This window comes from Terrapene carolina, unplaced genomic scaffold, assembly GCF_002925995.2.
Source record: "Terrapene carolina triunguis isolate 2854851 unplaced genomic scaffold, T_m_triunguis-2.0 Scaffold95, whole genome shotgun sequence".
NCBI classification, from domain to species: Eukaryota; Metazoa; Chordata; order Testudines; family Emydidae; genus Terrapene; species Terrapene triunguis.
Window position 1 is genome coordinate 7552042 of NW_020664446.1, and position 22175 is coordinate 7574216.

Here is a 22175-nt window from a genome sequence, read left to right on the forward strand (position 1 = left end):
CTCTGGTATGGTGGCTCTAGGGTGGGTAAACTGGCTTTGGCTAGTCTAAACATGGACTGTAAAGCACAAAGCCCTGACACTAACTTCCACCCCGCCACTCCTCGGTTCCTTATCCCCAGCTTGTGGCAGCATTGTTCAGCATTTTAGCTCATTTGCCTTCAGGCCGGCTGTCAAAGCTATCTTGATCTCACTTCATAACACTCTTCCATTCTAAGGTGTTCAGGATGGAGGCCGCATCTGAGGACAGTGGTGTATAATGCCTACAGCCCTGACCATGTAAGCTTAGCCCTATGCTTAACTTTAAGCCCATGACTAGATCCGCAGAGTTCAAGAGGACTACCCATATATTTGAAGTTAAGCACGTGCCTGAGTCTTTTTAAGAATCAGGGGCCTTTCACAATAGACTCAGTTGTAATGACTAATAGGCAGCAGGTTTAAAACAAACATAAGGAAGTACTTCTTCACACAACACACGGTCAACCTGTGGAACCCATTGCCAGGAGATGTTGTGAAGGCCAAAATTATAACTGCATTTAAAAAATAATTAGTTACATTCATGGAGGATAGGTCCATCAATAGGTATTCGCCAAGATAATCACGGATGCAACCCCATACTCTGGGTGTTCCGAAAAACCTCCAACTGCCAGATGCTGGGACTGGACAACAGGCAATTAATCACTCGAAATTGCCCTGTTCTGTTCATTCCCTCTGAAGCATCGGGCACTGGCCACTGTCAGAAGACAGGATACTGGGCTTGATGGACCATTGGTTTGATCCAGTATGGCCATTCTTATGACTATAGAGGGGATTCTTTATTGAGGCTGCTGGAGAAGAGAAACCCTGTGGTTCTTCTGGACTCTCTAGCTCCCAGATTGACTAACCCAGCCTGTGCCATGCAGTCTCACAAACTCATGAGAACTTCTGGCCACATCTCAAGAGGCTTGCCAGCTATACGTTGTGTCAAGTAAAGTACCAGGTAGGAGTCCCCTAGATTAAAAGCTTTAACCAGAGTGGAGAATCAGGATCTCAGTCATAAATTTAGGCTTTTCCAGCTCAATTAAGCAGTTGCAGTTTGTATGAGGACAAAGCTCATTTACAGAAAGAAGGATTTTAGCATTAGCACTGGCTTGACAAACTCTAAATGGCATTTAATCTTGAAAGTACTTCTAATCATCTTCCTCTTTGGAGTAGCATAGTCCCTAGCTTGGTATAATTACGTCCCTCTGAACAGAGAAACAACATTTTTTTCCATTGAAATTGAAACCGCTAGCTTTTCATCATTTTCTATTTAATCATTTTAAAAAAAAATTAAATCCGTCATTTAAAAGTTTTTTTTCCTTATTTCTAAGGATGTTGTCTTCTATTTAAAACAGACACACAGAGTACAAATCCATGGGCTTTAGTAAAGTTAGATTGTGGGTGATTTGGGGCCTATGTTTGCAGAGCACGTTGGATATTTAAAGGGCTAAATATTATTAGTCCATACAGTATAGAATTCTTTGCATTTTCGAAGTTCATTACAAAAGACTAATTGATATAATCCAGATAGCATGATCAGAGTACCTTTTTGTTCTCGGCAATATGATTTTCTTTAGACCAGCCACTTGGGGGCAATAGTAGATATGCACACTAGCCAGCACATCAAATGAAATCGAGAAATCTCCCTTTTCAGGGTCATTTCTCCATTGTCCCTGTTAGCAGGAAACCACAGAAGGAAGAGGAAAAGGAAGGAAAAGAATCAGAGGCGATGAAAGGTTGAGGTCTTTCCTCCTTACAATTACTGAGCATGTGAAATAAACCCACCTGATCATAAAAGATGGCCTCAACCAAAAGCCCCAGAGGAAGACAACACATCAAAAAGGCAACATGCCCTGGGGAAAATTCCTTCCCAATCCTAACTTTAGCCATTGGCTTAGCCCTACCCATGTGATCAAGGATCATGCTACCCAGAACTGCTGATCCTACGAATGCTGACTCCTTTGAGTAGCCCCTATCTCTCCCGCTCTCCTTCTGCCATGGTTTGGACGACCTTCTGGAGTGAAGACAACTTATTTTCCACACCCACTCCTTCCCTTCTACTTCTGCTTTGCTCCCAGAGTCGCAAGCTCTCTCGCATGCAGGGGGAGACTATTCTAAAGAGTTCTTAGCTCCAGCTGAACGGGCTCTCTGCTACAGCATGTGCACATATTGACCACTGTTCTAAGACAATCCAGCCTGTAGCTGGCTTGGCTATAGGCACGTATATCAGATCTGACAGGGAAGGACTGCAGGCTGTCATTGCAAAATGCTCCTAACTACTAATAATCGGCTAACCCCCTGAAGTCATCATTCAGACTAAATAACTCTAGCGGTCAATGGACCAAAGCATGAGATGCATATTCTTTTACTCCAGCCAAACTTCCTTTGTCTTGGAGCCCAGACATAAAGGGAACCAGACATCACAATAAAGGGCCAATCATTCTTCTTTACCTTGTGTCAACATTAAACACAATCTCTTTTGGCATTCTGTTCATGGGGACTTTTTATGCGATTCCATAGGAAGCGCCTTGTAATTTAGCATTAATTAATGTTAATTAATGTATTCAGTTGCTAAGCTCTGGAATTAATTTCATTACTTTTCCTGCACAGATGTTTTCCCTGCCATAGGTAATTAGGACACTATGCTTCTCATTTCCAGCATCCTCACCTCTAACAACAGCTGCCGCTTTTAATATACAACCACCACAACAAAGCCACGCTGTGCCTAGAGAGAAGAACACAGCAGTTGCCATCTTTGATCAGAGCAGTATCCGGAGTACTGTGAATTAGACCATGATCCTTGGCACTGGCCAATACTAGATATTTCTAACGAAGGTGCAAAAAACCTTGTGAAAAACCATGAGAAAATAGGCTTCCTGTTTCCATAGGGAAACACCAGGAAATAAATCTGCATTGGCCAATACTAGATATTTCTAACTAAGGTGCAAAAAACCTTGTGAAAAACAATGAGAAAACAGGCTTCCCATTTCCATAGGGGAAACACCAGGAACTAAATCTGCTCTTGTCAAGGAGAAGCATGAAACACAACTGGTGCAACTGGAGTTTGACAGCTGTGAAGGCAGCATACTGAGATGTCTCAATCCCTTCTGGCTCGATGAAAAAGCTGCGCTGATAAGTTCTTCAGGGAGCTTGTGTCCAGCCCTTTTTGATGATGTGGGTGTGTCACTGGCAAACCCCGTGCCAGCTCTTGCCAAGTCTGTAGCCATCAGCTGATAAATTCATAGCTGGAAACCAGACCAGCTCACCTGTATGTTAATATTGTTCAACGTAGGTGTTAGACTTGTAAGAATGTGTTTAGACTCTATCAGATGCTTGTAAGTTGCTGCATGCATTAATCTTCCTTGTAATGTCTGGATCTCATGCTATAACGTAATATGTAAGTTTTGCTTTATAATGGTAAAAATGCCTAATATGAACTTGTGAACCTAGGCAGGAAGAGTGGCTCCCCTGCCCATGAAGAAGAGCCATGAAGGCTAAATGGGCCATTGTAGGACAAAGACTTTGTTGATTGCTCCATCCACCCATGAAGAAGTTACAGGAGCTCTCATCCCATGGGCTTGAACTCTAGGGGAAGGCCATGTAAAGATGTTCACAAGAAGAAATGGTTTGTTGTTTGGATTCTTTGAAGGTAAGAAACAAAAAGCAGAGATCCCCAGGGTCAGCCTGAGTTAGCCGGCCTGAAAAGACATTCAGTGGACAAATTACTACATCTCCGTCACCTTTTGGAACCACAGACTGTGACTCACTGTGTTTATATGTTGCCTGCTTTAACCTGTAATAACTCTCTCATTTATTTTTCCTAATGAATAAATACTTAATTAGTTTACTATAGGATTGACTACCAGCATTGTCTTTGATGTGACATCTATAGTACAAACTGATGTGGGATAAGCCTCTCGTCTCTAGGAACTGGGAGCAAGCTGAATATTTTGCGATTTTTGGCGTAAGTGACTATGACTAAGGCTAAGATTTTGTCGAGGTGATTTTTAGTAAAAGTCACGGACATGTCACGGTCAATAAACAAAAATTCACGGAAGCCATGACCGGTCTGTGACTTTTGCTGCTGCAGCTCCATAGTTTCCCCTGCCACTGTGGTGGCCGGGAGCTGTGGGGTTCCCCCTCTGCCCACAGCAGCTGGGAGCTGCAGGGTGACCATATTTCCTCTCCCTTCCCCTTCTCCGTGCGAGGCTGTCGCTGGTTGCTGGAATCCTGAGGAGGGCCCCCTCAGGAGTCTGTCGCCTGCCACTGGAACCTTGCCAGGGCCCTGTTGGCTGCCAGTTCCAGAGTCCCACAGCCTCTGGGGCTGAAGCAGAGAATATCACGGGGGGTCTCTGGAAGTCACAGATTCCTTGACTTCCATGACATAACTGTAGCCTTAACTATGGCTAATTCTAGCTTGTCTGGGTGGCAAGATAGAAGGTGTGCCCACAGGGATTGTCTGTGACTCCATGGTAAGTTTGTTACTGTCATCCAGGAGTTCACACTTGTTACTGGGTTGGTGAAATCTAATTATAGAACATAGAGCCAGTTTCGGGTGTCTGGCCCACTTTATGACATTCTGAGGTTGTGAACCCTCCAGACAGCGTGACAGTGGACATGGCTTAATAGAGGGTGGAGGGGGAGTTTTGGGGGCTTTGAAGAACCCCTGCCGAAATGAAGAGTCAAATCCCTTTTATAAAATGGATTCAGAAACCCTGTGGGACACCCTGCTACAAGGTATTATTTGGGCTAATAACTCCAGGTTCTGCCCCACCACTGAAGACAATAGAAAGACTTCCATGGATTTCATTGGTGGTTGGATCAGGTGGCTGGATAGTAAGGTGAGATGGACAATTTATTTGTAACAAATAATATTCATTGTGAATTTATCCCATTTGTTTCTGTTTGTAATTCGTTTAGGAATCAGTTTCGATTTCTGCAATTATATCTAGTAACCATAAGGATTAGCCAAATAGTTTGGCCAACCAGTGTCCAGCAAACAAGTTGTCTATGAACTGTTCATTTTGTCTATTTGCTATGCATTGTTCAGGAGTGTGATTGGCCATCTAAGTCATAAGGCATTGTTTCTGCTCCTGGACTGGAATATTGAAACTTTTAAAATAAGAGAATAACAAATAATGAATAACTCACTTCCTAGTATGAAGGTTCAGATGAATAATTATTCATGGAACATTCAGGATTCACGAGCATTTTCACAAGCAGCCAGCAGCATACTCACAAACAACAAATGTTAAAAAACAGTGAAATGAAGCCAGTTCATTTCTGAGGGATATACTAACAAATCTGGTTTCATTCATATTATTCCACCTGCTGCACTACATATCAAAACCAGGATTTAATATTTAAATGAATGAGGGTGCCATCTGCAGTTCCAATATCTGGGCTACAATTAGAAGAGCTAACAATCCTCACTTTTTAGGGCAAATTCTGATTATCAACTATGGTTGGGAAGAAATTACTTATCCCCATGACACACTTTTGCCCAGTCATGGGGCATTCTGGGGATTCTTTGAAAGAAATGGCCATTGTCAGAGGCAGGATATCAGTCTAGATGGAGTATTTATCTGCTCCAGGGTTGTAATTCTTATGTTTTTCTTTGCAATACCTACACAGGAAGAAGAAAGGAACATAGTCTTGTAGTTCAGAACTATGGGTCAGATTCTTGGCTGCTGAAAATCACCATGGCATGTTGATTAACACCAGCTGAGGATCTGGCCCTACCTGTGATTACAAAACAGCACAAGTCAAATTTAAATTAAAAATCAACAAACAGATCAATGCAGCAGAAAAACAGTAAAATGGACAGAGATACTTATGAAATATCAACAAAACCCAGAATTTCTGCTACCACTTCATATTTCTTCTTTGCTTTTTTTCATCCCTTCCTTTAAAATAATAATTCTCTGATATCCAGTTTATCCACATCTATACAAATAAATGCAAGTCCCTCTCACATACTCATTTAAGGACCTGATCCTCCAACCTGTATTTATAATAAGTAGTTATTGTACTATTGTGAGTAAGACTGCAGCAGCAGAAGAACTGTTCAGGAATTAATCAATTCATTTTTTGTTGCAAAATACTGATTTGTCTAGATCAAATTTTTCCAGGAAACATAACAAAAGAACAGCCATACTGGGTCAAATCAATGGTCCATCTAGCCCAGTATTCTGTCTTCTGACAGTAGCCAGTGTCAGATACTTCAAAGGGAATGAACAGAACAGGGCAATTATCAAGTGATCCATCCCATCGTCCACTCCCAGCTTCTGGCAGTGGAAGGTTTAGGGACACCCAGAGCATGGGGTTGCATCCCTGACGATCTTGAGTAATAGCCATTGATGGACCGAGCCTCCATTAACTTATCTCACTCTTTTTTGAGCCCAGTTATTCTTTTGGCCTTCACAACATCTCCTAGCAATGAATTCCATAGGTTGACTATGAGTTGTATGAAGTAGTGCTTCCTTACGTTAGTTTTAAACCTGTTGGATGACCCCTAGTTATGTGACATGGTAAGTAACATTTCCCTATTCACTTTCTCCACACTATTCATTGATTTTATAGACGTCTATCATATACCCTCTTAGTCATCTTTTCCAAGCTGAACAGTCCCAGTCTTTTTACTCTCTCATGAAATGGAAGCTGTTCCATACGCCTAATCATTTTTGTACCTTTTCTAATTCTAATATATCTTTTTTGAGATGGGGCAAGCAGAATGGCTTGCAGTATGCAAGGTGCGGGCGTACCCTCAGTTTATATAGTGGATTATGATATTTTCCGTCTTATTATCTATCTCTTTCCTAATGGTTCCCAACATTCTGTTAGATTTTCTGACTGTTGCTGCACATTGAGCAGATGTTTTCAGGAAATCAACCACAATGACTCCAAAATATCTTTCTTGAGTGGTAACAACTAATTTAGACCCCATCATTTTGTATGTATAATTGAGATTATGTTTCCCAATGTGCATTACTTTGCATTTGTCAACATTGAATTTCATCTGCCATTTTGTTGCCCAGTCACACAGTTTTGTGAGATCCCTTTGTAACTTTTCAAAGTCAGTTTTGGACTTAACTATCTTGAGTAATTATGTATCATCTGCAAATTTTACCACCTCACTGTTTCCCTCCTTGTCCAGATCAAATTTATCAATTTGTTCTAAAACCTCCTCTATTGACACTTTAATCTGGGACATTTTCCTCAGATTTGGCACCTAAAAAGAAGGGCTCAGGTGTGGGAAACTCCCTCACATCCTCTGGAGTGAAGACTGATTCAAAGAATTCATTTAGCTTCTCTGCAAGGACCTTGTATTCCCTTAGTGCTCCTTTAGCAACTTGATCGTCTAGTGGCCCCACTTATTATTTGGCAGGTGTCCTGCTTCTGATGTAGTTAAAACAATTTTTGCTGTTAGTTTTTGTGTCTTTTGCTATTCAAATTCCCTTTTGGCCTACCTAATTATACTTTTACACTTGAATTTACTTTTACCTGAGTTTATGCTCCTTTTTTATTTTACTCAGTAGTATTTGACTTCCAATTTTTGAAGGACACCTTTTAGCCTCCAATCACCTCTTACTCTGGTCTTTAGCCAGGGTGGCTAATTTTTGGTCCTCTCACTGGTTGTTTGTTTGTTTGTTTTTTGGGGGGAAAGAGGAATACATTTAATTTGAGCCTTATTGTGATGTTTGTAAATAGTTTCCAGGAAAGAGTGGGTTTTGACAATTTTTTTGACTGAAACATTTTTTTGGAAAAAAGTTTCAAAACCGTTGAAACTTTTTGACATTAAAGATAAATACAGTAAATAAATAATAAAATCTAAATAAACGTTTCAAATTTGTTGGCTTGTTCGTGTCCTTGCTTCCATAAAAGATTTCAAGATTTTAACTTTTCCTCCCAATTCAGGACGGGACTTTTCTTTAAATCTGGTGAATGTGTGTGTGATGGGAAATCCATTTCCTGCCCAGCTCTGAGCAGCAGATTCATATTCTAGATGTCCCATTTATTCGATTGCCTGCAGGTGCTGTGGTAGTTTCCAAATGTAATGTAGGCATTCATCTTTTGAACTACCTACCAGTCGACAATATTTTGTTACAGGAGTTACGCTATCTGAATTAACTAGACTTGAGAGTGCAGGAGTTCAGAATCTTTCATTTGCTTTTGTGTGGGTGCCTAGCCACACATCCATGATTGAAAACGTTGCCCTCCCTGACTTGCCCAAGTTCAGGCAGCAAATCGGTGGAGGATCAGGAGATAGAACCACGTCTCCTCACTCACAGCTATTTACCTCTCATGCAAAGCAGAACAAACAAACAGTATGTATCAAGATGTTTATATTAAAAGCCCTGGAGGGATTAAAACTGCAGATTTTGGGTGTGAATCCCGATCTGAACTGTGCAGAGTGTTTACCTTCAAGCATTAGATTTGGCCCCAGCCTCCAATGAAACATTCTTAACTTAAAGAACCCCCAAAACTTTATTTTTTTCATAAACTTTTTTTTCATAAACGTAATGCCTACCTAAGTTTCTCAAAAATTTACAGACCTTTCAAGGGGATTTTGGTTAAGTTTCAATCTAATTTGGCTCTACCTTCTAACAGCATACTCTCTGCCCTCTGGTTACCGAAAATAACTTATGGTGTTGTTCAGATCTACATGAAATTAACTGTGTCTCTACAACATTGACCTGAAACCAGGCAAAAAATCTGTAGCTTCTGCTGACTTTTTTTGTCAATGAGTTTCTGATTTTATTCCAAACTCAAAGTGGAACCCTGGGACACAAAGTCATATGAATGGAAATGTAAGATAAGGCTCAGATGAATTTCTTCCAACTGAAAACACAACGATTGCCATTTGGCTCTTACTTAGAATCTGGCCCAGATTGGACTTTAAGAGAAACCACTAAATATAAACATCACTTTCTATGTACTTGGATTTTATACTGGAGATCAAAATCCACTACACTTGGCACTATAACAGAAATTAACCAAGAGTATTAAAAACTTAAATCACATCAGTTAACACTGTATAATAATCAAACTGCCATATAACTTCCATACCAAATTAATCACATACCCAGCCGCTTTTTGGGGACTCCAGTTCAAGCACTAGCATTGATCGTACAATTTAACGTATGACATGAAAGACCAGATCCTCAGCTGGTGTAACTGGGAATAGCTCCACTGAAATCAGTGAAGTTATATAGATTTATATTAGCTGAGAGACTGTTCTTTTTTCCCATCTGTAAATCTTTTACACTGTGTATAGAAATACAATAAATAAATATATGAAGACAGACCATGATCAGGGATCAGAAGGCATAGACACAGTCAGGAAAAAGTTATTAGTATTCCGGCTGGGAATGCCCAGGACTAAGTCAGATGATGATAAATGCTCTCACAACCCTACCAGCCAGATTTTCTAATACCTTACTACGGTGACATCTCTATCCTCTCTCATCTGAAGCCATGGTTAATGTACTGCTGAGCGTCTGCTGGGAAAGATACAAGGCGCAAGAATAAAAGTATCTTGTTATTTGCATTGAGGTCTGGCGCTTTTGCTTAGATCCTGAGTTTCAATTGCTGGGTGATTTTTTTCTAATTTGTTTCGATAGGGATACCTTTTCAAATTAAATCCCTTTATTGAATTTTCACCCTTGGTTAGCTCCCAAACATGTGACCCTTGCAAAAGATTAGAGAAATAGTTCACAAATTGTAACTCTTGGGTTAAGCCTGAAAAAAAGCATCTTATTAACAACCCTTTGCCTGCTCCAGCTACATGCTACTCTCCTCAACTGGAGAAAGGTTTGCTCACCAGAGGGGTGGAAATTATCTTCTTCAGGGAAGGCAAGTTTGTCTAGTGGCTAGAACTGGATAGTTAAGCAACCTGGGTTCTATCCTCAACTATGGTAATGACTCACCATGTGACTTTGAGCAAGTCATTTCACCTACCTGTACCCCAGTTTCCCCATCTGTAAAATGGGAATAATAATGTTTATTACTTTTGTCTCTACATTTATATAGGCCTTTTCTTCTAAAGTATTCTTCTTATGTCACAAGAACTAGAATTGGACCAGAAGAAGAGAGAAGAGGAGAAAAGAGGAATTGGAGTTTTGAGCCTGGAGCATACCATGAAGTCAATAAACCTTAGAGTGTCACTACAAGAGAATAGCCCTTAATAAACACTTACTACAGAAACTGTTCAAAACACAATACAACAGTGTAGCTACTCCATTAGAGGGTGTCATAGTAGAATATTTTATTACTATTTAGTACTTCCATAGGAGCAGAAAGGACGGATCAGCCTCCTTTCTGTGTCCAGGGAATGTGAAAGTTAAAAAAAGGAAAGAAAAGACACAAATGGTAAAATGCACTGAGATATTTAAAATTCTTTCCGTTTTAATAATCTAATGTGTTATTAAACGGAAAGGACATTAAAAATATATACAATTTCTATTCCAATGGTGTCTTTTAAAATTCATCCTCTGAAGAATAATTTCTTACCCATAACGCTAAGCAAGTTAAAAAAAAAATTGTCTTGAGACAGTTCCCTCCCTGACAGTTTCTGGGCTAAATCCTGCTGTCATAAATCCGGAGGAACACCACTGACTTTGGCTGTGTAATTGAGAGCAGAGTTTGAGCCACTGGGATTTTTCAGAAGTTAATCTACTATGTCATAAAAACAAAAAAATAAATAATCCTGCAAATGGTGCAAATCTATTATTTACATTCCAGCAAAGCTGACATTTGCAGGAGAACCTTCATGGAATTAAAAATGAGAACATCCAGGACAGTCGGGTGGTTTTTGTGAGGTACACAACCGCCTGAGGCAATTGAAAGCTGCAGGAAAAAAGCCTCAGGGAAAGACCTGCAGAAGTGGGGAAGCGGAAAGATTAAACAGCAGGAAGCAGGGGAGTGGAGAAAAGACCAGCAGAGGTATCAGCAGACCTGAGAAAACTTCTGTCCAACAAGGAAAGCTTGAGAAAGGAGTTTGGAGTTGTAAGCAGAAGGAAAATTGGCCACAAGAGCAAAGAAAGGTTGCAGGGGTAAACACAATGGAGGAGCAGGTAGAGATAAACTGGAGAAGAGAGTATCCTTTTACTGACTGCCTTCAAAGGCTGCACATCCCATGGGAATCCTCCGTCCTGCAGGTAACCTCCTTCCACAGCCTGTTAATACCACCCTTTCAGCTAGCTGGAGGAGCTCCTCTAAGACCCTGCCCGTGAGAGACTGAACAGAGAAGAAAAGTAAGATCTCCTCTACGATAGGGTGTTGGCGTCAGAATGGCAGGCCAACCCAGAGCACGACAGAGCTGGTAACGACAATACAGTCTGGAAACTAATGTACTTACGGCCATCCACTGTCTTCGCCTCCAGGTGCACAAGGTCTGGCTCTTTACTGGAACCCATCACAGACCTGCAAAGGACAGACTGAAGTTAAAGCATTAAAATGAACAAAGCCCAGGCAGATTCTGTCCACTACATTTATTCCACAGTAGAAGACCTCATTTAGGTGGAGTTAAATTTGTATCAGTAACTAAAAGCTAAAGAACTTTGAAAGACCATACTAGTGTTCCCTAAAATAACAACCCTTGGAAATTCTAGCCATGCTGACCTTCTATAAAACCAGAATTAACATCCCTCCAACAGCCTTAACTCTGCCTAACACTACATCTCCACCACCTTCAGAGTGGGGAATGTTGGTGTGTCCTTTGCTTTGATTTCTGTGGTCTGTTTCAGTGCGTGGCATGCTGATGTGCCTTTTGTTCTGATTGGTGGGGTATGCCTTGATGTTCAGTGCTAAAATCAAGCTTCTCTATTATAAGATGTGTTATGAGATTGGTAAAACAATCAATTTGTAAGCACCTGGAGGATACTGGAGTTATAAGGAATAGCCAGAATGGATTTGTCAAGAACAAATCAAGCCAAACCAATGTAATTGTCTTCTTTGACGGGGTTATTAGCCTAGGGAATAGGGGGGAAGCAGTAGATATGGTATATCTTGATTTTAGTAAGGCTTTTGAAACAGTCCCACATGACATTCTCATGAGCAAACTGGGGAAATGTGGTCTAGATGAAATTATTATAAGGTGGATGTGCAATTGGCTGTAAGACTGTATTCAGAGAGCAGTTACCAATAGTTTGTTTTCCAACTTGGACAGCATATTTAGGCAGGTCCTGCGGGCATCATTCCTGGGTCTGCTACTATTCAATATTTTCATTTATGATTTGGATAATGGAGTGGAGAGTATGCTTATAGAATTTAAAGATGACCCCATGCTGGGACACCATGACACCATTGGTCTGAATTCAGCCATATGAAATTCAATAAAGACCAGTGCAAAGTACTTCACTTAGGAAGGAAAATCAAATGCACACCTACAGAATGGGGAATAACTGGCTAGGTGGTAGTGATGCTGAAAAGGATCGCGTGGCTATAGTGGATCACAAATTGAATATGACTCAACAATGTGATTCAGCTGCAAAAAAGGTTAATATTCTGGGGTGTGCTAACAGGAATGTCATAGATAAGACATATGAGATAAGTGTCCTGCTCTCCACGGTACTGGTGAGTACAGCTGGAGCACTGTGTCCAATTCTAGGTGCTACACATTAGGGAAGCTGTGGACAAATTGGAGAGTCCAGAGAAGAGCAAAAGTTTAGAAAATCTGACTTATGAGGAAAGGTTAAAATAACTGGACCCTGTTTCATTTTGAGAAAAGAAGACTGAGTGGGGACCCGATAACAGACTTCAAATATATTAAGATCTATTACAAAGAGGGTGGTGACTAGTTGTTCTCCGTGTCCACTGAAGGTAGGACAAGAAGTAAAGGGTTTAATTTGTAACAAGGGAGATTTAGGTTAGATAGTAGGAAAACCTTTCTAACTATAAGGTTAGTTAATATCTGGAACAGGCTTCCAAAGGAGGTTGTGGAATCACCATCACTGGAGATCTTTAAAAAGAGGTTGGACCTGTTAGGGATAGTCTAGGTATACTTTGTCCTGCCACAGAGCAGGGCCTGGACTTGACGACTCGAGGTCCCTTCCAGCGTTAGATTTCTATGATTCTATGTAGAACCCTAGTCATTCCTCTGTATCAGATTTTGCATGCACATTAGTTTAATTCACATCCGTAATGACCAATATTCTCTCATTAATTAACAACATAAAAAGAAAATTCCCTGTCCTGTCAGACATTTCATTGGCTCAAATCTAATTAAAACTGTGTTAAGTTAATAAACCAGATGGCAGTCTGGCTAAGAAAATGCTTGTTTGTTCACTGGATAAGAAATATCAGTGTAAGACACTCCATACGGCACGTAAGGGATTATGGAGTAAAGTACACCTTTGGTAAAAAGTCCCTTTTAATTGTTAACATCTATCTGGAGAACACCCTGGAACAGGCCAAAGGGCCATTAGTTTGATGTCCTCTCTGAATTATAGCACTGCTAAATCAGCATAAATTCTGAGGGCACAGTCCTGTTATTGGTTTTGAACCTGTCACCTCTTTCCCGGAGGCAAGAGTGAGAGCAGATGGGCCATCCTCATGTGTCTCCATTAAGGATTTGCCTGCCTCATGGTGGACCATTTTCTTGACAGTAGCCTGAACTATGGGTTAATACTCAATTAAAGCAAGAACATTCATTTCCGGTGATGGACAAGTCAGATGCTATTCTGTCCAATGCCTCATTATTTGCAGGCAATCAAAACTGAGGTTGTAATTCAACTCCCACTTGTACTGCAATCCGAGTTCAATCCAGCTCTTAATCAACACTAGTCTTAACTAAGTAACTAGCAATAACCATTTTAAAGATGTTATGAAAAATGGGACTATTTGTTTTGATTATCTCTAGCTTCACTTAAAGAATCCTATTGCAATTCATCAGCTAAAGAAGCTTCTTTTTCTTTGCCGGACAGTGTGAAACATTTCCAGAGAGGCTCAAAACCTGTTTCCTGACTCAGAGCTAGTTTGCTTGTTCTGCACCAGCACATTTGGGGTACGTCTTCACTACCCGCCGGATCGGCAGGTAGTAATCGATCTATCAAGGATCGACTTATCGCATCTCGTCTAGACGCGATAAATCGATCTCCGAACGCGTTCCCAGTCGACTCCGGAACTCCACCAGAGCGAGAGGCGGAAGCGGAGTCGATCCCGCGCCGTGAGGACACAAGGTAAGTCGATCTAAGATAAGTCGACTTCAGCTACGCTATTCTCGTAGCTGAAGATGCGTATCTTAGATCAATTCCCCCCTCCTAGTGTAGACCAGCCCCCCGGTGTCTATTTTTCAGCAACGGTCAAGCTACACTGGTAGAAGCAATGGTTTAAGTGCTAGTGTAGAAAGGGGTCTGTAATGAGCCAGGTTAAATTTTTCAGGTGAACAGTTTATTCACCAAAAAACAGTTTTGGATGGACAAAAACTTTGTGAATTCAGTGAATAGTTTCAGCCAAAAAACTTGTTTATTTTAATAAGATGAAACATTTTGTTTCAATATTTTAGAGGCAAAATGTTTCAATAGCTCTTGTTCTGAAATTAATTCATTTTGTTTCAAAATTTAGCTAGATTTTATTTTTTTTTAAAGGTAAAAACCACCCCAAACCAAAATGAAACAAACCTTCAACCCAAAACAGGATCATTTCAAGATTTTTTGAATATTCATAATTTTCATTATTTGGTTTCATTTTACATTTTTTTACATTTAAAAAGAAAAAATCAGAAACATTAAAAATGGTCAACGTCAAAACAAAGTATTTTGCCTTAATTAAATGTTTCATTTAAGCTACAATGATCACTTTTTCAATTTTTTGATTCACCAAAAAATTTGAAAATATTCATTTGTGGTCCGACAGGAAGCAAATTCCCCCTTCCACCTCCAAATTTTCAAAATTCCCAATGTACCAAAACAATTCCAATATTTACTCAGCTCTACTTGCATCATCATCATCTATTAACCATTTATAAAGGTACTTCTAACAAAGTGTGACCCAAATTAATAAAGAATGATTAATTATTATAATGGTAGAAAGGGATTGCCAATCCTTACTGGAAATCTGTTGAATTATATGGATCATAGCAGCAGAATATATGTTGGACTGCCTTTAAACCAAACTACTTTTGAGAGAAACAAAGTGGGGAATATCTTTTATTGGCCGAACATCTGTTGGTGAGAGAAACAAGCTTTTGAGCTTACAAAGAACTCGTCTTCAGAGTCTACAGACTCAGTGGGCTACAAAAGCACTTTTCACTTGTGAAAGATCTTACCTAGCGTTTATTTGCATCCTGTCCCCACATTATAATTTGGTTACACGTCTCTTTCCTAGAGCTATTAATAATGAAACTTTTAAAAGAAGTTTTACAGTGAGAAGTTTTACTCAAAGAATAATGACCCCTGGGCCTCCAACACCCATTTTTAATAAATTCTTCTTCTGGATTACCCAGATTACAGAAAAAAGTGCAGCCATTTTTAATGGCACTTTCTTCCAGTTACCATCCATCAGAGAAAAGGGATTTAGGGCTTATTTTGCCAAGTATAAATCAGTTAACCTCTGCCTCCCGTGTCCAACTACCTTGCAACTTTCGGATGTTGTCAATGGGAATTTGACAATTCCGTTCAACAAGAACAAGATTTGGCTCTTAATGACAAAGGCTATGAAAACCAGAGTCCATTCACTAAACAGACCAAAAATTTACTCTGGGATATCATTCCTTTGCTGTTATTTATTACACCGACTTCAAGTGTATATGGAAGTGGTTGGCTTCATCATAATGCTACTATATGAATCCATGGCACGATCACACCCTGAATACTGTGTAAGGTTCTTATTGCCCCATCTCAAAAATTATAGATTAGAATTGAGAAAAGTCCAGAGAAGGGCAACAAAAGTGATTAGGGGTCTGGAACAGCTTCTATATGAGGACAGATAAGAAAGAATGGGCCTATTCAGTTTAGAAAAGAGATGACTAAGGGGTGAAACGATAGAGGGCTATAAAATCTGAATGGTGTGGAGAAAGTGAATAAGGAAGTGTTATTTACCACTCCACATAACACAGGAACCAGGGATCAGCCGACGTAATAAACAGGCAGCTGGTTTAAAACAAACAAAAGGAAGTACTTTTTCACACAACACACAGTCAACCTGGAACTCATTGCCAGGGGATGTTGTGAAGGCCAAAAGTATAACAGGGTTCAAAAAAGAATTAGATAAATTCATGGAGGATAGGTCCACCAATGGCTATTAGCCAAGATGTTCAGGGATGCTACCCCATGCTCTGAGCTGAGTGATCCTAAACCTCCAATTGCCAGATGCTAGGACTAGACAACAGGGGATGGATCACCCGATAATTGCCCTGTTTTTAGGGCTGACGAGGGGAAGCCAGTACAAATCGTACAGATTATAAACTGAAAGCCATGAAGCGAGATAGGAATGGCTGAGCTCCAGAGCAGTATCCAGACTGCTGCCACCTTTGTCCCTACGAAGTGGGAATGTAGGAAACTGTTCTCTAAAACAAATGTCAGTCAAATACTTCTAACTCCCCATTATCAGCTGTGTTAGCGATGGCTGTCATCAATCTATTTTGCCCACTAGGCCCATGTTGCCTTATCTTCCAGTTTCCCTCCATTCTCGCTGTTCTCAAAGCCTGAGTGCTGATACTTCCATCGGCCTTGGCTTATCGTTTTAACTTCGTGGTGAAAACCTACCCTGTTGACTGTGATTCATCCTTTTAATCACAGGCCTTCTTGAATACACAAACTCCCCCTGGACTTCAATCCCCCTGGTATTGATCAGCATACTTATCAAACTGCACCTATGATATTTTTCCAAAGAGCTTTTTATGTTTAATTGGGGTAATTGTCTTGATGCTTTTTAAAGCAAAAGCACAAAATATAAAAATTACAAACTTTTGGGGTAAGCTAACGTGGAAATGCCAATGGGACCACAGTCTAATGTTCCCTGCTGCCTTTCCAGAAAATGGTTGTGTTATGAAATATGTAAGACCACGAACCTTCCGTTACAAAGCGGCTTCCTAAAATATTCATCAACTCCAAGCCTGCTGTGTAGTCATCTGGGCTTGACAGCTTCAAAAACCTAGACTGAGAGCCGTGGAATTACAGCCCAGCAATGGTTTTAGCTGCAGACTATATATGTAGGAAGCAGGATCAGAAATGGACTAAAAGCGATCCCCTTTTCAGAAAGAGACAATGGCAAACAAAAGAATTGGGCACTCTCCATTGAACAGCAAAGGTTATCTCACCAAGTGTTTCTGCAGTCCCCGCCCTGCCTGCGCCATCACGCTGACTGCTGGGTTTCTAAAAACCTGTCTCCCCGTGCACTTCCAGGAAATCCAGTAAAGACCATGTCATGCAGGATCTTTCACTAGTGTGAAAAGCCTAAAATTCACGGCTGCTGGGAGTAAATGAGATGAATGACTGAGTCAGGCTTCTCAGCTGCAGAGAGACCCCATCACTAGGGTAATACAAAACCTCCACACTTTGTATTTCGTAATTTCAAACACATTGTTTTTAAGCAAAGGTCATTATAAGCTGCAAGTGCTGATCAATAATTTCAAATACGGGCAGCTGGGCTAACATTTTCAAATGTACATATGGATCAAGGCCAACATTTTCAATGGGAGCTTCTGGTCTTGGATGCCTTCATGATCAGTTTCCCAGTTTAAGACACCTTGGATCTCATTTTCAGAGTCAAATGGAGTTTTCAGTGGGCAGCACTTTCTGGAAGTCAGGCTCCTTTCAGGACCCTCAAGGTGGGCATCAAGAAATTGAGACGCCCCCAAAAAATCAGAGGCCGCTTATGAAAATGTTGCCCTTAATGCCCAAGCTGAGGCAACCAAGTTTGAAAAAGTCACCATTTATGCTTTCCACTGAGCGTGCCCAGAAGGCTGTGGGCTCCTAAATGCGTGTATGTTGGTTAACACCTGATTTTTTCCCATTCTAAATACCAAATAAATCAAACTATCAGATAAGGCATAAAAGTGAGGTTCTGACCATGTTTGGTCATTAATACCTTGGGAACTGGTTAGTTCCCAGGGTGTTTTCTCAGGGATGCCATGCATAGCAGGAAAGGAAGCAAAATTTCTGGTGACCGAGAGGTAAATCTGGATCAGTACTTCGGTCCTAACGGGCTCTACATTGACTCTGTCACAAACCCCTTCCTGCCCTGGCATGGCCTCTTCATATGACCTGCCTCCCAAATGCCAGTTCTCAAGGCTCCCTTTAGGCTCTGAACCAACAGTAGGGGCTGCATTGAGAACTGAGCACTGGGGCAGGGAATAGGCAGTACAGAGCCAGTAACTCATTGGCCAGGAGATGTGGCTGGAAACAGGAGAAAAGGATGGAGGAACACGAGTCTCTCTGTCCACTTGGAAAAGACATGTTCTGGTGCTTTTGTATGTCACAAGGGGTTTAGATGGGAGGAAAAGCTATTACTCTTCCGGGGGGGGGGGGGGAGGGAGGAGGCATAGGAAGAGAAGAACTCGCAAGTGGAAACTAGTTCCTTTCATTAATTTTTTTAAAAGAAATGCTGCTTCTTTTTTCTTCTTCATTAAACCAACTTTGTAACCAGTTGAAAGACAGGAATACTCCCCCCCCGCCCAAATGATTCACATTTTAATTTTAAAAAACTAAACTTGAAATTTTGCAAATTTCACCAACTCTACCCAGTAGAGGCATAATTCCCTACATTTGCACCAAAACACAGGCCGTTGTTAATAATTTGCAAGCAAATTATTAATTATTACTTGTGTGTTCCAATAGTCCCTAGAAGCCCTCGCCAAGATCAAGGCACCATGGTACTAGACATGATGTACCTAGTAAGAGACAGTCACTGCCTTGGAAAGCTTACAATCTCAATAGGCAAGAGAGACAAAGGAATTACTGTTATCCTCATTTTACAGGTGGGGAACTGGGGCACAGATGGTGAAATCCTTGCCCCACTGAAACCACTGGGAGTTTTGCCATTGACTTTAGTGGGACCAAGATTTCATCTACCGAGATTAAGTGACTTGCCCAAGGACAGACAGTGTCGGAGCCAGGAATTGAGCCCAGCTCTCCTGAATCCAGCACTTTAAGCCCAAGACCATCCTCTCTTTAAAAATGCTCAGGCAACAAAGGCCTGATCCAAAGTCCATTGAAGCCAATGGGTAAAATCTTGGACCATTTGAAATCAATAGGAGTTGTGCCATTTCAGGCCAAGATTTCAGCCATTGAGAACACTCACATGGACTCCAATTGGGCTTTGGATCAGGCCCCCTGTGGGTGAAAAGCTACAGCTAGCAGTAAAAATGCAGGTGAAGTTGCAAATGGACAGCGTGGAAAATCCAGATCCAAATGTGATACTTGAAAACGACATCTGCATACCTGCCCCTGTCCCCCTTTCCAGTCATCAGACTCCAGCAGCTGGCAGTATGTATCCCTTGGCTGGCCCTGTGCTTAGTAATATTTATTTTGAGATGGCTCAGTGCAACATTCCTTCAGTTCTTCATTTTCCATTTCTAATGCTTCTCCAGCTCCGCATTCATTGCATTACCCAGAAAGGCTAATTAGCCATAACAGACAGGTGGAAATGCATGCTTGTTTTTTTGAGATCCTTACGCTGAAATCATCCTATGAGCATAAATATTCTAACAAGCTTTATCCTGTCACAACAGAGTCATAAAGTTGCTCTGTTCAGCACACGATAATGGCTTTGTAATTCAATTATTGGGAGTATTTGTCTATGGGGATTTATCTTCTTTTAGCCTCAGCACTTGTGTGAATCCCTTATCATAAATCTCGCAAACGCTAAGCCAGCTCCCCCACTCCTCCGGGGCATGTCTTGTCACTTCTCGTTAAAAAAGTTGACAGCTTCTTCCAAATTACTCAATGGCAGGAGCTTGTTTTTGTTTTAAAAGGCCAGAAGCACAACAAACAAGAGATGACGAAGGTAGATCCCTATATGCTACCATTTCCCCCCGCTCATGGTCTTGCAATGCCTTAAATCCTATCTCTGACTAAGAATTGTAATGCTTTGCACTTATTACAGTCCCTTTTGTGCCAGGTTCTCAAAGCATCTTGTAAACAACAGATAAGTAAGTTTCCCAACACTTTATTGAGGTATCTAGATATTATTGCACAATGCCTGTTTTACAAATTGGTAAAATGAGATGGAGAGAGCGATTAAGGGCCAAATTATGCTCTCAGCTGTACAGTTGTAAATCCAGAGTGACTCCACTGATTACACAAGAGTAAATGGCTCTAATTGACTTGGCCAAGGTCACACCGTACTTATGTGGCAAAGCCAGAAATAGAGTCCAAGAATCCTGGCAGCTAGTCCTGAAACCACTAAACCAAACCCCTTTGCAAGGATGGTGGGTACCATTAGAAATAACGCTGTAGAGTGTAACTTGGTGAAGATGCAGAAAATGGTCATTAACAATAAAATACATGGGCCAGATTCTCTGCTATGATCACTTTCTCCCCCATCAGCCTCCAGCAACCAGCCCCATTCATTAAAAGACTTTCTGATTTCTCTATCTGCCCCTAACTCTAGGCACAGATTCAAACAGCCTGGGGGCAGCTGGAACATGCCACCTGGGAAGAATCGCTCAGGTGACCATCCAGCCAATTGGGGATTGCAGAAGGGAATGGTGGTAGTCCACCCATATCCCTGCCCTGACATGCCCCTTGTCTCAGGGTTGTGGGGAAGGTAACATAAGCTGCCCTCCAGATTATACAGATAGCTCTATAAGACCGTGTCTACATTAGAGCTGGGGTATTAATCCCCTGTCCAGCTACACATCCTCACGCTAGCTCGATGAGAGCTAGTGCACGTATAAACAGCAGTATAGCCCAAGTGGCAGCAAAGGGCCAGTTTCGCCATGCCAAGTACATACTCAGGCAGGTTTGTACTTGGTACAGCTGAGTCACACCTCTGCTGAAAGCAGGGGGGGAGGGATAGCTCAGTGGTTTGAGCATTGGCCTGCTAAACCCAGCGTTGTGAGTTCAATCCTTGAGGGGGCCATTTAGGGAACAGGGGAAAAATCTGTCTGGGGATTGGTCCTGCTTTAAGCAGGGGGTTGGACTAGATACCTCCTGAGGTCCCTTCCAACCCTGATATTCTATGCTGCTACCGCAGCAACGCTGCTATTTGTACTCACAGTAGCTTGATCAGAACTAGCACAAATACACCTATGCAAGCAGTGGAATCACACCCCAGCTCGTAGTATAGACATCATCACAGTTAAGATGAGGCTATTTCCAGTGACAGGGATCCCCCAACTCCTACCTTTGGCAGCTTGCTCTACTTACTAATTCTTCTTAGCAGCAGAGGGCCACCTCCTCAGCTGGTGCAAGCTACCCCGATTTACACTAGCTGCAAATCTGGCCAAAAAAAGTTTCCCCTAACAATCATCCCCCTAGATTTTCTCTGCTACAGCCTTGAGTTGTGCTTCCTTCCTGCTCTGTCCTCACTGACTAATGGGAACGATTTGTTCCCTGTCCTCTTTATCTATAAGATTTCCTGGTTGTATTCACTCACTCACTGCATCCCTTTTTCGCATGTTACAAGTAGAACCCAGGGAGCCTCAGGCATCTTCTATTGAGAGCTATTTAAAAGGGGGGAAAGTCCTCTGGGTTATTGCTTCTGAATGTAGTGTAGTAATACAATGAATTGACTTATGCTACAAAGACCAAGCCTACCTTTTGGCTTCAAGGTTCAATCCTTCTGACAACTAAGGGACGCAGTCCAGCCAGTGCTTTCCACCCCAACAATCTCAGCTGGTCTGGGTTCCTCTAACTTTACACTCTCATCACAGGCTGCCTGGGGACAGTACGGAAGGGCCATGAAACTTATACAGCCTATTGAAACATTTTCAAATATAGGGATATAGTTTACATGAAAATATTGATCAAAAATTGCCCTTTATATAGCCTGGCATAAGCATTCTTTTATTTGCTTTTGTTTGGGCAGGAATGATGTCCCTAGCCTCTGTTTGCCAGAAGCTGGGAATGGGATGGATCACTTGATGGTTACCTGTTCTGTTCATTCCCTCTGGGGCACCTGACACTGGCCACTGTCGGAAGACAGGATACTGGGCTAGATGGACCCTTCGTCTGACCCCGTAGGGCCATTCTTATGTTCTTATGCTTCTCTTC

General features: G+C 41.4%; 1 protein-coding gene across 1 annotated transcript in view; it reads right to left on the reverse strand.

Annotated features, from left to right (window-relative positions):
* The window catches only part of SORCS1 (sortilin related VPS10 domain containing receptor 1), a 410485-nt gene that overhangs the window by 93400 nt on the left and 294910 nt on the right, over window positions 1-22175 (reverse strand). The window contains exon 7 of the mRNA XM_026651051.1: window positions 11378-11442. Within this exon, the coding sequence (XP_026506836.1) occupies window positions 11378-11442 (65 nt within the window). The remainder of the gene's footprint in view (window positions 1-11377; window positions 11443-22175) is intronic.